Source organism: Salvelinus sp. IW2-2015, linkage group LG13 (assembly GCF_002910315.2).
Source record: "Salvelinus sp. IW2-2015 linkage group LG13, ASM291031v2, whole genome shotgun sequence".
NCBI classification, from domain to species: domain Eukaryota; kingdom Metazoa; phylum Chordata; class Actinopteri; order Salmoniformes; family Salmonidae; genus Salvelinus; species Salvelinus sp. IW2-2015.
In genome coordinates, this window is record NC_036853.1 from 24762421 (window position 1) to 24780961 (window position 18541).

General features: G+C 42.4%; 1 protein-coding gene across 1 annotated transcript in view; it reads right to left on the reverse strand.

Annotated features, from left to right (window-relative positions):
* Window positions 1-1150: 1150 nt before the first annotated feature.
* brinp3a.2 (bone morphogenetic protein/retinoic acid inducible neural-specific 3a, tandem duplicate 2) overlaps window positions 1151-18541 on the reverse strand; it is a 73455-nt gene continuing 56064 nt past the window's right edge. The window contains exons 4-9 of the mRNA XM_023999371.2: window positions 17126-17316; window positions 7581-7686; window positions 6959-7195; window positions 4558-4780; window positions 3312-3654; window positions 1151-2492 (exon numbers count right to left, since the gene is read on the reverse strand). Of these exons, the coding sequence (XP_023855139.1) occupies window positions 1704-2492; window positions 3312-3654; window positions 4558-4780; window positions 6959-7195; window positions 7581-7686; window positions 17126-17316 (1889 nt within the window). The 3' untranslated portion in view covers window positions 1151-1703. The remainder of the gene's footprint in view (window positions 2493-3311; window positions 3655-4557; window positions 4781-6958; window positions 7196-7580; window positions 7687-17125; window positions 17317-18541) is intronic.

Sequence of the window (18541 nt, forward strand, 5' to 3'; positions counted from 1 at the left end):
AGAGGGCTGTTAAACATCATAATTATAGTCACCTACCTGGTAATCTTTTCATTTTTACCTCAGAAAGAATAAATGGGCAGACAGAATTTATTTTCCTCCGTTTTTCCTTTTTACTCCAGCGTCCCTAGCTCACTTACTGTGAGAGGAAAAGGTTTAAGTTGTTGGCGGGTTGATGTGAGATGATGGGATGTAAAGTTTTCGTCTGTTCTCTGTCTCACCTCTAATGGGACATGTTAACCAGGAGTAGGTGGGTAAAGTGTTCTGATGATTTTCGGGGAAATAATTAACTTGTAAAGACCAAAAAGACAATCAGGACCTTACTTTTTCCATCTCTTCACAGTGGCCATGTTCTGACACTCCTGCATCCAAAGGACAGCCTGAAACTCAGTTATACATCCAGCACACACCTCAGCATCAATCCATGTTCATCCGTGTTACCCTCCTTGGAGTTTATCTTATGACATGAGAAGGATTTGATAAGAGGAGCAGACAAATGGAGGTTACAGCCATTGACCTTCATAGGTGTGTGACCTCTCCCTGATCTGCTCCCCTGAACAGACAAGCCATGAGACACAGGCCACGTTAGTAAATGAGATCTGACACCTTATAGTCCTGACATTTAATACTGCAGGTATGGATCTGTGGCCCAGTAAAGTAGAGGGGCATCACTCCTGGTTCTAGAGGGCAGTTGGAGTGTCTACTGATCTGCTCCAATTCAATCTGTTTCAAATAAATAAATACAAACATTCACCCTGTGTGTTTCTAGCCATGACCCAAATGGAACCAGTCTTATGACAAACTCAGCCTTGTTCACTTCTTTCAGCATCTGTAGTATGTGTGTTCGTGTGTGTGCGCACATTCACTGTACAAAACTATACATTTTTGTAAAATAATTAGGGGTTCAATTGTTCCTTTAACAAAGTCTACTAATCCATTAGGATAAAGAAGCTTGATCACAAGCCATAACACGAACCACATAAATGAGAGTAATAGAGATTCCTGATGATTTGATCAAACTCCTCTATCATGTTTAATTTCATTCACTCAGTTTAAGTGGTTTCAATTCCTGCGATTAATGTGTTGAATGTCTTACAATGAGATGTGATAACAGCTGTTCCTCGGCTCTAAGTAAGTTTGACAAAAAATATCCCCAGGTGTTAATCCATTATGTTTTAATAACAAGTCAACTACAAAACTGACTGACACCACTGTATTCTGGTCGTTATGGAAAGTGCACGGTCACATAAGCAAAATAACATATAAAAGAGTTACAAACAAACAGACTGTACCATGTTTCTTAAAAAGTTCCTCCAGTTGGCTTCAGTATATACTGTATAAATGAGAAGGGTTGAATTTAAACAAGCTGGTCAAATGGATGTGGAGAGTGTTAAATATATCAATTTCTAGATCTGCTTCTGTTACATATGTCAGAGTTTGCGTGTGACTTCTTTCGACCAAAAAGCACCGGCTATCAGCACCTCCCAAGTCATTGAGTCGCCACACAACTGAAAGCCAAACAACATTATTCAGTTTTCCTTCTCATCCAACTGCTCCATTTAGTACATAGTTTTACAGTCTTGTAATCCAGAGAATCAACAAACCACTGAAAGCCAAAATACTGTACCAGTACACCATTCAGCTGTCCAATAGTTCCCCTTGTAGCCGTTTATCTTTAACGTCCCCCAGTCGTCCCCTAGTAACTGTTAACTACACAGCTTGGTTGTCTCGTATTCCAGAGAGTTGGGCAGGCGGTTGCTGAAGGCCTGCAGTGAGGCATGTATGCGGACCACCTCGCTGGCGGTCAGTTTGAGCCGGTGTCTGAGCAGACAGGAGAACAGGTCCAGTCTCTGCTGACCTGGAGGGGACAGTCGGTTGACCCGGTCCCTGATCTCCAGCAGCTGCAGCAAGGCCGTGTCCTGGGAACCCTGGGTGTGCGGGTAGTCCAGCTGCAGGATCAGGTCGCGGATCGCTTCTGGGTCAAAGTGCATACTGTAGCCAAACACCTGGATGCTGTTGATCTTCATGTAGCCCAGATTCCGAGAAGAATCCAGCATTTCTAATGGCTCATAGTAGAGGCTGTCGTTCACTGCCCCTGCCGGGCCTCCACCGCCTTGCGTCTTTATCCGGCTCCGCAGGTAGATGTGGATAGTCTCGAAGAAGGTCTTCCACTTGTTGCCCAGCGTCAGGGTCCAGTTAAAGCACTCCAGGGGCAGGTCCAGTTTGGTGGRTGTCCAGTCTGGGAAGCTGTTCTCACTGACGGGAATGTACCAGCTCTCAGAGTGGCTGCCTCCAAAGGGGTTGATGTAGAGGGTGAGGACGGGCTCCAGGGTGCTGTTCTTGGTCAGGCAGATCTGGAGAGACACGCCCAGCAGCATGTGGACCAGGTTGGACTTGTACTTGTTGCTCTTCAGAGTCAGCAGCATCCTCTTCCTCCAGGACGGGTCGAACCAGCTGTTCAGACGCATGTCATTACTGATGAAGATGGCGTGGACCTGGATGGACATATTCATGGTTGTTTAAGTTGTTAGGACAATATGTCTATCTACTTTCTCAAGATCGTACGGAATATTACAAAACATGCATCCTGTATGCAATAAGGCACTAAAGTAATACTGCAAAATATTTGACAAAGCAATTTACTTTATGTCCTGAATACAAAGTGTTAAGTTTGCTTGTAATCGTTAAGGACTGGGGAGTTTTTCAGGATAAAAAATAAACAGAATGGAGCTGAGCACAGGAAAAATCCTAGAGGAAAACCTGGTCTTCGTTCTACCAGACATTGGAATACAAATGTACCTTTCAGCAGGACAATAACCTAAAACACAGGCCAAATCTACAACGGAGTTGCTTACCAAGAAGACAGTGAATTTTCCTGAGTGGCCGAGTTATTGTATTGAGTTAACTCTACTTGAAAGTCTATGACAAGACCTGAAAATGGTTGTCTAGCAATAAACAACAACTCATTTGACAAAGCTTGAAGAATGTTGAAAACAATAATGGGCAAATTCTGCACAATCCAGGTGTGGAAAGCTCTTAGAGACTTACCCAGAAAAACTCACAGCTGTAATCACTCCCAAAGGTGCTTCTACAAAGTATTGACTRGGGGGTGTGAATATTTATGTAAATTAGATATTTCTGTTTTTCATTTTCAATACATTTGCAAAAAAAAATTGTTTACATGTTTCACTTTGTCATTATGGGGTATTGTGTGTAGATGTGCGTGAAACATTAATTTAATAAATTCAGGCTGTAACAGCAAAATGTGGAATAAGTCAAGGGGTATAAATACTTTCTGAAGGCACTGTATTTACCTCCAGCCTACGGTCAGCCCTCTGTAGCAGGTATCTCAGCTCCAGGTCCTGTAGGTCTGTCTCAAAGCCCAGGTAGTTCTCTGTAGAGTCAGCCACCATGGGTCTGCAGACCCCCTGGGTTAGGCCGTATCCAGGGTTGCAGCTTCCACAGCGGGTGTGGTTGTCTAGGGCGCAGGCTGCGCAGGTGGGGCCCTCTCCGATGGCACATGGCGGGGACAGCTGGCAAGGGCTGTGCTCGTAGCTGCAGGTACAGCTGTGGAGCTCTTCAGAGAACGAACCCAGCTGGTTGTTCTCAGAACAGTAGAGGAGAGACTGGAAGTGGCTCAGCCAGTAGGACTGGGGCCTGGGACGGAGACGGAGAGACACAATGGAATATAACATAGGATGGCAATACAGTAGGTGAATGTAAATGGATGTTAATTTAATTGGTTTATAGTATAAATAAAAAAAATCTGAGCAATTGTACTTAGTAACAGTTACTCCTACTAGGAACTAATAATGCATGTTAGAGTATACCATTAATGCATTCTGCAATATTTTTTGTTTGTAGTATTGTAAAAAATCTTTACAAAGAGACAAACATATTGCTTCATCTGTGAAATAGACATGCAGAAAGTAAAACTGCATAATTTGGACTAATGGTCAAAGTTTGAGCACAAAGGCTGCGATCGCACAACTATTTTTTCCAGTAATTGGTCTTTTGACCAATCACATCAGATTTTTTCACATCAGATTTTTTTCAGAGCTGATCTGATTTGTCAAAAGACCAATTAGTGAAACAAATATCAAAATTGGGCTGCCTGTCTGAACACAAAGTGTAGTTTAAACCAATTCCGAAGTCGTATTATTACTCGCTGTATAAAACTGAGCCGCCGTCTTCCTGCAGATTATTCCTTCATAATTGTCAGCAGTGGAACTGGCCCCTGGAAGTTATATCAATCACGCATCTCTCGTCTGTGTGAAGCACTGCGAACTAAAGGGATGTAGGGGAGCCTCCCAGTCAAAATGACCAACATTCCACTCCCTCTCTCCACAGTCTATAGTCACAAAATAAGTATAGTGCTTTACATTTTCCTCACAGCGGCAGTAATAACGTAGATAAACACTGCTTGGCTTGCTTCCTGTTTCTCCCACTCACACAGGGGGAGATGGAGAGGATTGCTATCAGCTTCCTGGATGGGTGATTAAAGTGTAATTGGGGCTCAGTGGTAAGAGGTGTAATGTGGAAGCAGAGTGGGACTCTCACAGTTCTCTGGGTAGACGGATGTGAGGCTGCCTCTGACACCTCTTGCTGAGGCTGAAGAGCTTGAACACCACTCTCTGGGCTCGTCTGAAGAGCACACTCATGCTGTTCTCCAGCTGCTCGTACCGCCACTGGAACACGCCGTCCAACGACCACAGGTGCTGGATTGTCGTCACGTTCAGGAAGAAGTTCTGCGGGAGCCTCGTCAGGAAGGTCTTGAACTCATCTGGCAGAAAGAGAGTGAAAATTAAAAGGTGATTGTTTTGAAATTAACATGCCATGAATATGGCCAGGTGAATAGGGATCTAGTGCTGCCGTAGCATGGGGGAACCGTGCTCCATCACTTTTCAATTTGAGAATACATGGAGTTGGTAACGTAAAAAAAGTATTCTGGTTAATTCTAAATAAATAATATGTAACACCCCAAAAATTCCATGAAAACAAAAGAATGACAAACTAAATAGATATGTAGGCTATAGCAGCCTACAGGTAGGACAATTGTGGTTTCTTCCCTGTACTCTCTCTCTCTGGAGGTGGCGCAAATGATGAATAACTATAGGCGTGTGTGCAGAGGCCCAACGGTCAGAGGCTTGACAACTTTGAGCAGGCCAAATCCACCATGACAAGAACAGCCACAGACAGAAAACTCTACCAGGGGTTGCTAAAACATTTGTCCTCAAAACATTGTGTTATGGACTTGGGGTTCATGTACAACTCACTTGAACTCGCCCTACAGTCCATGTGCTTAGCTTACAGAAATGCACCACCTCAATTGCGTATGCAGACAAACTCATCCACTGCATGAACCTTATCACATCAACAAGATCTAGGATCCAAATTCACAGCATGTCTGCCCTGATGTTCATAAAACTCCACAGACCCCCTCCTGCGCAATGGAACCCAGAACGACCACTTGGTTATGGTGCTGTCCTTTCAGCACCATGATTCAAAGGCGCTCAAATCGCTTAAAGTAACCTTAATCAAGATCTGTTGCCTACGCCTAATAGTCCTTCTCATCACTTATGATTATTATCACTTCTCACAATAGTGTTCATTTAGTAGCCTAAAGTTAGATAAAAGCTGAATCAATGTCTTGCAAGATCACACAATGATGAATTAGTATTTTACATAGCCTAGCAGAACCGAATATGATAGCATACTGTAGCATAGACACCTACAGTATAATATGTTACACCAAAAACACCTCCTCAGTCATTTCTAATCTGAGGCTGAGGAGTCACATTTCTTCTCCCTCATGTGGCTAAAACTCTACAGCGTGCGCCATTAGGCAGTATATATGCTTTGATTGAAACAAAATAGGCCGTCAAGAAAGGCTACCCACTAGGCACAGACGTCCAGTCAACGTCTATTCCACTTTGGATCTACGTCATTAAATTGAAATGACATGGAAACAAAGTTGATTCAACCAGAGCGTGCCCAGTGGGTAATAGGATCCAAAAAGGGTTCTCCTATGGGGATGGCCAAAGAACCCTTTTGGAAAAATGTTTTCTGTATGTTTGAAAAGAAAGAGCATAAGATCACTTCATGCATGTTGCCACATTCCTCAAGGCTAAAGGAGAACAATGTCATTGGTTCCAGTACTGCCATGCTCCATGTTTCCTGGTTTATTTTCTTCCTGCTGGCATCCCATTCCGCTGAACGTTGAAACGTCTTTGATATCCTTTACCGAAGGACACGTTTACGACCTCACCCGAGAAACTCTTTATTCCTGGCACTCGCCTGCACTCTCCTCTCCTCCCTGCTCTTAAAACATCAACTTTGAAAGTAATTGCACTTATTGATATTTCACAAACCAAAAAAAAAAAAAAAAAAAAAAAGGCCCATCCATTCGGAATTCACCTCAGAAATAGTGGCCAGTACAGGGTGACCTAGAGAGGCAATAATATCCCAACCTTATGCTAAGTGCTCTCATTCATACGTTGTTACTACACCGAGGTGAAAATGCTAGAATGGTAATAAATGTGTTTCATGGATGATTAATCTGCTCGAGACATATTGTAAACTACCTATGAAAGAATTATCCAATCCTATCAGGTTGTGATTTGCTGTACACAGACCGTGTGCCAAGTCCCCCATGTTTCACTGACTCATTACAGTTTACACTGTAAATCATAATGTCTGGGGTACACACCAAGGAACGGCCCTCCACCTTTAATTGCGTGGCATATGATAAAACACTTTTAGTCAGCTCACATAGTTTTAAAATTCATATGTGGACAATCAACTGCATGCACAACGACTAAGTTTAGAGCGAAGCTAGCTGAAGACTTTTCGTAAATGCTGCATGACAACTGAGTGGCACTGGACACTTCATATATCAAATTAAAAGTTTAATCGTTTCAGCATCTAAAGATCAAAGACGATCCAAAACGTTTATCTTCACCTGAGTCCTCAAACTCCTTGTAAAGTGTCCCCCATGTCTCAGTGATCCTCTGCAGGCTGTCCTCCATGGCTTGGATGTCCATGTAGGGACAGTTGCATTCTGGGAACTTGGGTTCACACTTGCACCAGCAGTCATTGTCCTTACAGATGAAGCCCCCTTCCACGTTACACGCGATGTAGCTGAGAGCAGCCTGGACAAAACTGTCCCGCAGGTAGTCTGGCAGGATAACCTGTAGGCCTGTAAAACAACACAACATAGCCAGGATGTAAAACCACCATTAAGGTGTACTGTTATGATACTGTATAAGAGGACAACAATTTGTGATCTATAGTGAGTGAATTGCAAGACAGTGCAAGTGTAGTTGTTAGCCTTGGTATACTAACAATGTAAGAGCATACCAATAACTGTATTTTACTCTATACAATCGTTGTAATGGGATGTGTGGATCTCTTTGAAGATGCTATTGTATGGGAATTTATGATAGGATATGCTATAAACCATATTTCATATTTTTTTGGTTGCTTTTTTGTGGTTGATTCCAAAGCACTGGTGTGGAGCGTGACAATGGTGTACAGGATTTGCATTCTAGGAATACGTAATCAAAAATATATATAATACAGACCTTGCAAGTGGACTTTGTTTTCCGGACTCTGAACCAGAACAGAGCTGACAGAATCAAGGTTGTCATAGTTACTGCATCCGAGAGGGCCTGTCCGGGTCTCCGTTACCTAGGCAACAACAAACATACAAAGCTTTTAATACACATTCCTTATAACATCACAGCAACATTTGTATGCTTTGCCGTACTATTACATCAGTATGCCCAAATGAAATATCCAACAAAAAATATGGAGGAAAGAAAAACACTACTTCTACAGTACTTATGTGACAAAGGAAACACTTCTGAGAGAGGTTGCTCTCTGCTGGGAAAATGCAATGAAGTGATGAGAATGTGAGTTCCCCGGTGAGATGAGTGTTCAGCCATGGTTTACCGCTTCTTGTGCCCCTTCTTCCTGTGCCCCTATAGCCAAGCCCCTATTACACACATTACACAGGCCCCTTAATAACCATCACCCACAGCTCTGAGTAGATACTGAATCACAGCTAGCAGAGAGACACTGAACATTGCACAGTGGTAGAGCACATTTACAGTACGCCTTCTCCTCTCCTCTGCTCTCCTTCTCCTTCCTTCCACCCACAGACGACACTGAATTGATTACATGCATTCCTTCATTACATGCATTCTTATGCACCCACAGAGAAAATGGCAGCGTTGCTGTTCTTATTCTCTCCCACTCAAAGAAAAGAGAAACATCAGAGTGGTGTTGAAGGAGGGCCTCTAACAACTCAGCCATGGCAGGTCTTTTCTGTCGTATTGACTGAGACATCTCCCCTGACCTTTTCATGGCAAAACATATCTGCCAGACCTGATCATCCTTTCTCCCTCATTTGCAACATGAGATATCTTTTCTCTTTCTGTTTGAGGTTATGGTGGAGAGCACCTAACTGATTGCAATTTTTCTCCCTTTGTAGTAGAGGGACAGCGTTGTCAGCCCAGAGACATGACCAGGTTTGGCCTGTCACAGGACAGTTGGTGGCAGAGAGACAGATTGATGTGGCGAGAAAACAAGGGCAGTCCATCAGTTACACAATCAAACACAATCCCAGAGTGCTGACAGAGAGAAAAACTAGAGAGAGACCCGATGATAATAGTATATACAGGGTAACTTCTGGAGCTATTAAATCAAACCTTGAACCCAGCAAAACCTGGGTGTCTAGGAAAATGAATAGAATATGCTAATCAGAGAAAGGGGAGAATCTGTGTGGAATGAATTTGCCATTATTATTTACAGCACATTGTAAATCACAAATTTCCTTCATATGGGATTTTACTGCTGATAAGACTGTAGAAATGAGGAACAACGTTTTGGGACACTTGAATATTTAATCTATTAAGAGCATTACTTGAAATGACATATATGATAGCCCATATGGCATAATGCTGACTGATGAGCACTGCAATCCATTTACTCTATGGATAGCAGCTGCTTTTTATTGCAGATACATTCTGGTATATTACTAGATGCTTAATGCACATTATTGGTGAGCTGTATCTCTGTGTTGCTGCTGGAGGTGTTTCACATGTAGCACAGAGGGGCTGTATTCCAGTACAGTCTGCTGAGCTTATTTTTCTCTTTCTCTGCTTTTCTTCATGACCACTAGAGGGTAAGGAGATAGATAGGTCTATGATACAGTAGCTTGATGAAGCAAAGATGAGGAAGACATGAGGAAAGGTAGTTATTTAAATGATGTGGTAAGCACCTTTACAATTGCCCAAGACTTACAGGCAAGTGCAGGGGCAGGACTTTAGACTGAAAATGCAAGGTACAGATTGTAGCTTTAAGACTGCTGGGATGCAGTGCACCTGTGACAAAAAAGACAGCAATCGATTGAGTAGCAGGGCGGAAACATAAAAAATTCAATGCTGCCATAATGGTAACATAATGCAATACTGTTCTGAGTGGAAATAAATATGAATCCTCACGGTGTTGTGAGAGCCCCGCTGCCGAGAAACGTTTTCTCATTGTTCATCATTCTGCAGACACACTGCCAACCATGGTCTGGGTCAGGTGGGGATATCACCATTGATTTAGTCAGGGAAATTGTCAATCATTCCCTCTGCTCAACCTCACTGCCGCTCTGCTCTCACCTAACACTCTGAACTAATCTCTGCCTTTGAAAAATGAAATCCGGCGCTCACACATACATACACACTACTAAAGTTACTCCCAACAGAACAGACAAAGCAGCGCGTCTTGCTATATGAGGAGTGACTACCTCTGCTGTGATACAAAATGTCTGACCTCCCAACAAGCTCTATGGTTGAGGTAGTAGAGCGCCTAAATAGTAGTTATTCATAGTTTGCTCTGTCAGAAACAGCTGTGACTGTCACTATATAGCAACATGAAGGATAGGGAAGGTTTTTCTTTCCTATTTTCAAAATGTGTATGCACATTTTCGGGTGTAGGGTAAGAAACATTTAAAAATAAATGAATATACAGTGCATTCGGAAAGTATTCAGACCACTTCCTTTCCCAAATTTTGTTACGTTACAGCCTTATTCTAAAATGTATACAATATGTTTTTTCCCCCTCATCAATCTGCACCCAATATCCAATAACGAAAAAGCAAAACCAGGTTTTTAGAAATATTAGCAAATTCATAAAAAATAAAAGATAACTTATTTACATATGTATTCAGACCCTTTGCTATGAGACTCGAAATTGGTGGATCATGTTTCCATTGATCATCCTTGAAATGTTTCTACAACTTGATTGGAGTCTACCTGTGGTAAATTAAATTGATTGGACATGATTTGGAAAAGGCACACACGTGTCTATATAAGGTGCCACAGTCAACAGTGCATGTGAGAGCAAAAACCAAGCCATGATGTTGAAGGAATTGTCCGTAGAGCTCAGAGACAGGATTGTATCGAGGCACAGATCTGGAGAAGGGTGTCAAATAATGTCTGCAGAATGGAAGGTCCCCAAGAACACAGTGGCCTCCATCATTCTTAAATGGAAGAAGTTTGGAACCACCAAGACTCTTCCTAGAGCTGGCCACCTTGCCAAACTGAGCAATTGGGGGAGAAGGGCCTTGGTTAGAGATGTGCCCAAGAACCCAATGGTCACTCTGACAGAGCTCCAGAGTTCCTCTGTGGAGATGGGAGAACCTTCCAGAAGGACAACCATCTCTGCAGCACTCCACCAAGCAGGCCTTTATGGTAGAGTGGCCAGATGGAAGCCACTTCTCAGTAAAAAGGCACATGACAGCCTGCTTGGAGATTGCCAAAAGCCACGTAAAATACTAGCAAGATTCTCTGGTCTAATGAAACCAAGATTCAACTGACCTGAAAATAGCTGTGCAGTGATGCTCCCCATCCAACCTGACAGAGCTTGAGAGGATCTGCAGAGAAGAATGGGAGAAACTCCCCAAATACAGGTGTGCCAATCTTATAGTGTCATACCCAAGAAGACTTGAGGCTGTAATCTCTGTCAAAGGTGCTTCAATAAAGTACTGAGTAAAGGGTCTGAATACTTGTAAATCAGTACAATTCAATTTCGATTCACGGGCTCCAAACCAACTGTGCTATTTTTTCCCCTGCATTGTTGAAAAGCGTGCCCAGAGTAAACTGCCTGCTATTCTGGCCCAGATCCTAGGATATGCATATTATTAGTAGATTTGGATAGAAAACAGTCTGAAGTTTCTAAAATTGTTTGAATGACGTATGTGAGTATAACAGAACTCATATGGCAGGCAAAAACCTGAGACAGAATCCACCAGGAAGTGGGAATTCTGAGGTTTGTAGGTTTTCAACTATTTGCTTATCCAAGATACAGTGGAAATGGGGTCATGTTGCACTTCATAAGGCTTCCACTAGATGTCAACAGTCTTTAGAACCTTGTTTGATGCTTCTACTGTGAAGTGGGGGCGAATGAGAGGAGATTGAGTAAGGTCTCTCCCAGAGTGCCACGAGTTGAACATGTGCTGACCATGCGCGTTCATGTGAGAGTTAGCTGCGTTACATCGCATTTCTGAAGACAAAGGAATTCTCCGATTGGAACATTATTGAAGATTCATGTTAAAAACATCCTAAAGATTGATTCTATACATCGTTTGACATGTTTCTACGGACTGTAACGGAACTTTTTGGACTTTTCGTCCGTACTTTCCGCTGGACTCGTGAGTTTAGATTGTGTACTGAACGCGCGAACAACAAGGAGGAACTTGAACATAAATGGACATTATCGAACAAAACTCACATTTATTGTGGAACTGGGATTCCTGGGAGTGCATTCTGATGAAGATCATCAAAGGTAAGGGAATGTTTATAATGTTATTTCTGACTTCTGTTGACTGCAGAATATGGCGGTCATCTCTTTGGGTTGATTTGTCGTCTGAGCGCTGTACTCAGATTATTGCATGGTTTGCTTTTTCCGTAAAGTTTTTTTTAAATCTGACATAGCGGTTGCATTAAGGAGAAGTGGATCTAACATTCCATGCATAACAGTTGTATCGTTTAGCAATGTTTATTATAAGTATTTCTGTAAATTGATGTGGCTCTCTGCAAAATCACCGGATGTTTTGGAACTACTGAACATAACGCGCCAATGTAAACTCAGATTTTTGGATATAAATTTGAACTTTACCCGAAGAAAACATACATGTATTGTGTAACATGAAGTCCTATGAGTGTCATCTGATGAAGATCATCAAAGGTTAGTGATTAATTTGATCTATATTTCTGCTTTTTGTGACTCCTCTCTTTGGCTGGAAAAATGGCTGTGTTTTTCTCTGACTTGGCTCTGACCTAACATAATCGTTTGGTTTGCTATCGTCGTAAAGCCTTTTTGAAATCGGACACTGTGGCTGGATTTACAACAAGTGTATCTTTAAAATTGTGTAAAATACATGTATGTTTGAGGAATTTTAATTATGGGATTTCTGTTGTTTTGAATTTGGTGCACTGCAGTTTCACTGGCTGTTGACGAGGTGAGACGCTACCGTCCCACATACCCTAGAGAGGTTAAGGACAACAAATTCAAGGTATTGGGGTGGTCATCACAAAGCCCTGACCTCAATCCTGTAGAACATTTGTTGACAGAACTGAAAAAGTGTTTACGAGCAAGGAAGCCTTCAAACCTGACTCAGTTACACCAGATCTGTCAGGAGGAATGGAAAATTTGAAATTGGAACATTCACCCAACTTATTGTGGGAAGCTTGTGGAAGGCTACCCGAAACGCTTGACCCAAGTCAGGAATTGTGAAAAACTGAGTTTAAATGTATTTGGCTAAGGTGTATGTAAACTACCGACTTCAACTGTATATCCTAACCAGAAGCCATGGATTACAGGCAACAACCGCACCAGTTTCAAGGAAAGGGACACTAATCCAGACGCTTATAAGACATCTCGCTGCCCTCAGACGAACCATTAAAAAGGCAAAGAGTCAATACCGAATCCTAATACACCGGCTCTGACGCTCATCGGATGTGGCAGGGCTTGCAAACTTTTACGGACTACAAAGGGAAACCCAGCCTGTGGGCAGTCCAGTGACGCAAGCTTACCAGATGAGCTAAATGTCTTTTATGCATGCTTCGAGGCAAGCAAGACTAAAGCATGCATGAGAGCACCAGCTGTTCTGGACAACTGAGTGGTCACGCTCTCTGTAGCCGAAGTTTTCAGCAAGACCTTTAAACAGGTCAACATTCACAAGGACGCGGTGCCAGACAGATTACCAGGACGTGTACTCAGAGCATGCGCGGACCAACTGGCAAGTGTCTTCAGACATTTTCAACCTCTTCCTGACCGAGTTTGTAATACCAACATGTTTCAAGCAGACCACCATAGTCCCTGTGCCCAAGAAAGCGAAGTTAACCAGCCTAAATGACTACCGCCCCGTAGCACTCATGTCAGCAGCCATGAAGTGCTTTGAAGATCTGGTCATGGCTCACATCAACACCATCATCCCGGAAACCCTAGACCCACTACAATTTGCATACTGCCCCAACAGATCCACAGATGACGCAATCTCAATCGAACTCCACACTGCCCTTTCCCACCTGGTCACCTGGTTTTCCTGCCAGGAAAACAACCTCTCCGTCAGCGTGAGCAAGACAAAGGAGCTGATCGTGGACTACAGAAAAAGGAGGGCCGAACAGGCCCCCATTAGCATTGACGGAGCTGTTGTGGAGCGAGTCAAGAGTTTCAAGCTCCTTGGTGTCCACATCACCAACAAACTAACATGTTCCAAACACACCAAAACAGTAGTGAAGAGGGCATGACAACCCATTTTCCCCCTCATGAGATTGAAAAGATTTGGCATGGGTCCCCAGATCCTCAAAAAGTTCTACAGCTGCACAATCGAGAGCATCCTGACCGGTTGCATCACCGTCTGGTATGGCAACTGTGTGGCATCCGACCGTAAGGCGCTACAGAGGGTAGTGTGTACAGCCCAGTACATCACTGGAGCCAAGCTTCCTGCCATCCAGGACCTATATACTGTCAGAGGAAGGGCCAAAAAAGTGTCAAAGACTCTAGTCAACCAAGTCATAGACTGTTCTCTCTGCTACCGCACGGCAAGCAGTACCAGAGCGCCAAGTCTAGGTCAAAAGGCTCCTTAACAGTTTCTACCACCAAGTCATAAGACTGCTGAACTATTTACTGTACATTAACACCCCCCTATTTTTACACTGCTGCTACTCACTGTTTACTATCTATGCATAGTCACTTTACCCCTACCTACATGTACTATTTACCTTGACTAACCTGTACCCATGCACATTGACTCGGTACAGGTACCCCCTGTATATAGCCTCGTTATTGTTATTTTTTTGTGTTACTATTTATTTACATTTTTGGTTTAGTTTATATAGTATATATTTTCCTAACTATTTCTTGAACTGCATTGTTGGTTAAGGCCTCGTAAGTAAGCATTTCACGGCGCATGTGACAAATAAAATGTTATATTTCCATTTAATTTTTTTTATACATTTGCCCAAATTTCTAAAACCCTGTTTTTGCTTTGTAACAAAATGTGGAAAAAGTCAAGTATATTTTCTGAATGCCCTGTAAATACCTACGCACTATAGTTCAGCCTAACGAAATCCTTCCTATCAATTTAGAGGTATTTATATCACTTTCCTCATTCCCATCCGACATGTTTTGGCACATATATACCTCCACATCAGGTTTAGTTTTTTCTGTGTTTTTTCTATTGTTGCTGAATATCTTTCACATGTCTATTCATGTACCTTGGTTGGAAAGCAAGGTAGTAACACAATTCCTTTTCAGTGACCTACCGGTATGGCATGCATGTCACAACATTCATCTCATCAGCTACTCAGTGCAGATGAGTTCAACACCTGGCTCTGGAAATACATCACCTACTGATCAACATTCCGCAAGCTTCTAGCCATCCAGGACGTACATGCCAGGCGGTATCTGAGAAAGGCCCGGAAAATTGCCAAAGACTCCAGTCACCCGAGATATGAACTGTTCTCCATGCTCCCGTCTAGCAGGCGGTACTGGCACATCAAAGCTCCTAAACTCCTAAACAGCTTCTATCCCCTGGCCATAAGACTGTTTAATGGCTAACAACTCCTCTCCTTTTCCCACAGACTATCCATAATAAGAAGAGACTTAGCAGCCTCAGAAATTGCAGGCCAAATAAATGCTTCACAGAGTTCAAGTAACAGACACATCACAACATCAACTGCTTAGAAGAGACTGCGTGAATCAGGCCTTAATGGTAGAATTTCTGCAAAGAAACCACTACTAAAAGACACCAATATGAAGAAGAGACTTGATTGGGCCAAGAAACACATGCAATTAGGCATTAGATCGGTGAAAATTTGTCCTTTGGTCTGATGAGTCCAGATTTACGATTTTTGGGACGCAGAGTAAACGGATGATCTCCACGTGTGGTTCCCACTGTGAAGTATGGAGGAGGAGGTGTGATGGTGTGATGGTGTTGGGGTGCTTTGCTGGTGACACTGTCTGTGATTTATTTAGAATTCAAGGCACACTTAACCAGCATGGCTACCACAGCATTCTGCAGCGATACGCCATCCCATCTGGTTTGCGCTTAGTGGGACTATCATTTGTTTTTCAACAAGACAATGACCCAACACATCTCCAGGCTGTTTAAGGGCTATTTGACCAAGAAGGAGAGTGATAGAGTGCTGCATCAGATGACCTGGCCTCCACAATCACCTGACCTCAACCCAATTGAGATGGTTTGGGATGAGTTGGACCGCAGAGTGAAGGAAAAGCAGCCAACAAGTGCTCAGCATATGTGGGAACTCCTTCAAGACTGTTGGAAAAGCATTCCAGGTGAAGCTGTTTGAGAGAATGCCAAGAGTGTTTAAAGCTGTCATCAAGGCAAAGGGTGGCTACTTAAAAAAAAATATTGGGGTCAATATATGATTCCATATGTGTTATTTCATAGTTTTGATGTCTTCACTATTATTCTACAATGTAGAAAATAGTAAAAATAAAGGAAAACCATTGAATGAGTAGGTGTCCAAACTTTTGATTGATACTGTATATATTATCAGTAGTATTGATACATTCCTGTTACCAGTCACTTTTCAGCCCTGTTTACATGTATATCCTACTACCAGTCACTTTTTATGTATTAACCCATCTCAACCACTGCACTAAGGTACTGGTACTGACCTGTATACACTGAGTATACAAAACATTAAGAACATCTGCTCTTTTCATGACACAGACTTACCAAGTGAATGCAGGTGAAAGCTATGATCCCTGATTGAGGTTACTTGGTAAATCCACTGTAATCAGTGTAGATGAAGGGGAAGAGACAGGTTAAAGAAGGATGTTTAAGCTTTGAGATAGTTGACATGGATTATGTAGGTGTAGCATTTTGACAAACACTGTGCCTTTGAACTAGGTATGGAAGTAGGTGCCAGGCTGGTTTGAGTCAAGAACTGCAACGCTGCTGGGTTTTTCACGCTCAACATTTTCCCGTCTGTATCAAGGTCCACCACCCAAAGGACATCTAGCCAACTTGACAACTGTGGGAAGCATTGGAGTCAACAGGGGCCAGCATCCCTGTGGAATGCTTTCAACACCTTGAGTCCTTGCCCTGACGAATTGATGCTGTTCTGAGGGGAAAAAGGGGGGGGTGCAACTCAATATTAGGAAGGTGTTCCTAATGTTTCTAATACTCAGTGTATACCCACATTCTCGTGTTTTTCAACCCATATGTGTTTTTGATTTGTTTAATATATTTTTATTTTATTTTATTATTTTCAATGTATTTATTATCTATATTATTATAATTACTGCATATTACTGCATTGTTGGGAAATAGCTCTCAAGGTATGCATTTCACTGTACTGTTTTACACATGCATCTTGTGCACATGGCGAATAAACTTTGAAACTTCCTGTTTTTTCACAACCTGAAGCTGACACTTCTTACAAGGGACATTCCAGGATCTCTAATCAGACAAAAAACTGCGTTGCTCTACTTGAACAAGTCTGATTGCAGTTATGAGTCTGTCCGAAGGTCAGGGGGTGTACTGTATGTTTGTGTGTGCATGTCTGATGCTATCTGGATGTAGTGCAACTTGTAGGTTTACCTTGATGGCTGTGGATGCTATCTGGATGTGGTGCAGCTTGCGCAAAGTGCTCTCTCTGTCAATGAAGTAGGAGGCAGCCAACTGGTGCAGAGTCTCCAGAGTAACACTGGACGAGTTGCCAGAGTAGTCGCTCACCTCGGCCTTCTTACTCAGCTTCCTCTTGTCCACAAATATCGCTAAGGCCTCTTCCCCTGCAAACAGAAAGACAGCGTTGGGACAATGTTTGCTGACGGTGTTTAAACAGGCTTTGTTTAAACTGGTTGGGAAAAAGTTTGCTGGCTAACATGGTTGAAATAGTTTATACAAATGTCAGCTGATGTTATTTAGACAGTCTGAACTACATAACCAACTGTTAGTAGTAATGGCAATAAAATGTCATATCAATGTATTATTCACTGCCAGTGATTATAACTATTAACCAGGTTCTATTTGGTAGTATATGAACAATTATAAAGCAGGAAGTTTGGGTCCTGGATGTTGATTGGGAGAAACAACATTTCAGCAGTGTGTAGATCAGACAATATACCACAAGTACGGCTCAAAAACACTTGTTTCCTGTTCTTTTTCTGTTGGTAACCAGTTATTAATAGCAATAAGGCACCTCAAGGGTTTGTGAAATATAGACAATATACTGTACCATGGCTAAGAACTGCATACAGGCACCCTGCTTCACATCACAGCCCTTAGCCGTGGTATATATAAGTGATAAATGCTCCCGATCTGTACATTACCTTGGAAACTCAGTGGGACGACCGATGCATACGCAGAGTCCCTCTGCAGACTTCATTCGTTCCAAGGTAATGTACAGAGTGGAGAAATTTATCCCACTTATACCACAGTCAAAGAAAACAATACTAAAGCAAATATTTACCTGTATAGAACAGAAATGCCATGTTTTCATTTATATAAATTCATACTGGCATAGAAAAGTTGGTTAACAACCCAATTCAACAATACCAGTTGCCAAAAACAGCTGGTCAAACTAGAGACATGAGAGGATTTGATAGCATAGCGCCACTTGCGTCATGACTGTAACATTGAAGGTCCGGAGAAATATAGGTTCATCACTCMCCACGTTAAGTCATCAGATGCTGCTGCAAAATAATAACAGTGRGTTCGTAAATTCACTATGGCCATCTACTCTGTTCTCAGAGCACTCTCGTCTGTGTGCCAGAGCGCAGAATAAAAAATGTATTTACTAACACGGAACCCTCGTTGAATATGACCAGTGTAAATAAATGTCGGAAAAAAACATTTAATAAAATTGTTGCCAGCACCACAGTTAGTCACTTAGGCTCTAGATAAATTGAAAACATCCAAACCAGCTATGCTAGGGTAAGTAAAATGATCAGAGTGAGGTGTTCTCACATTTGTGTCTGGAAGTAGCTAGCGAGCTTGCCAACTTTAGCCAGTTAG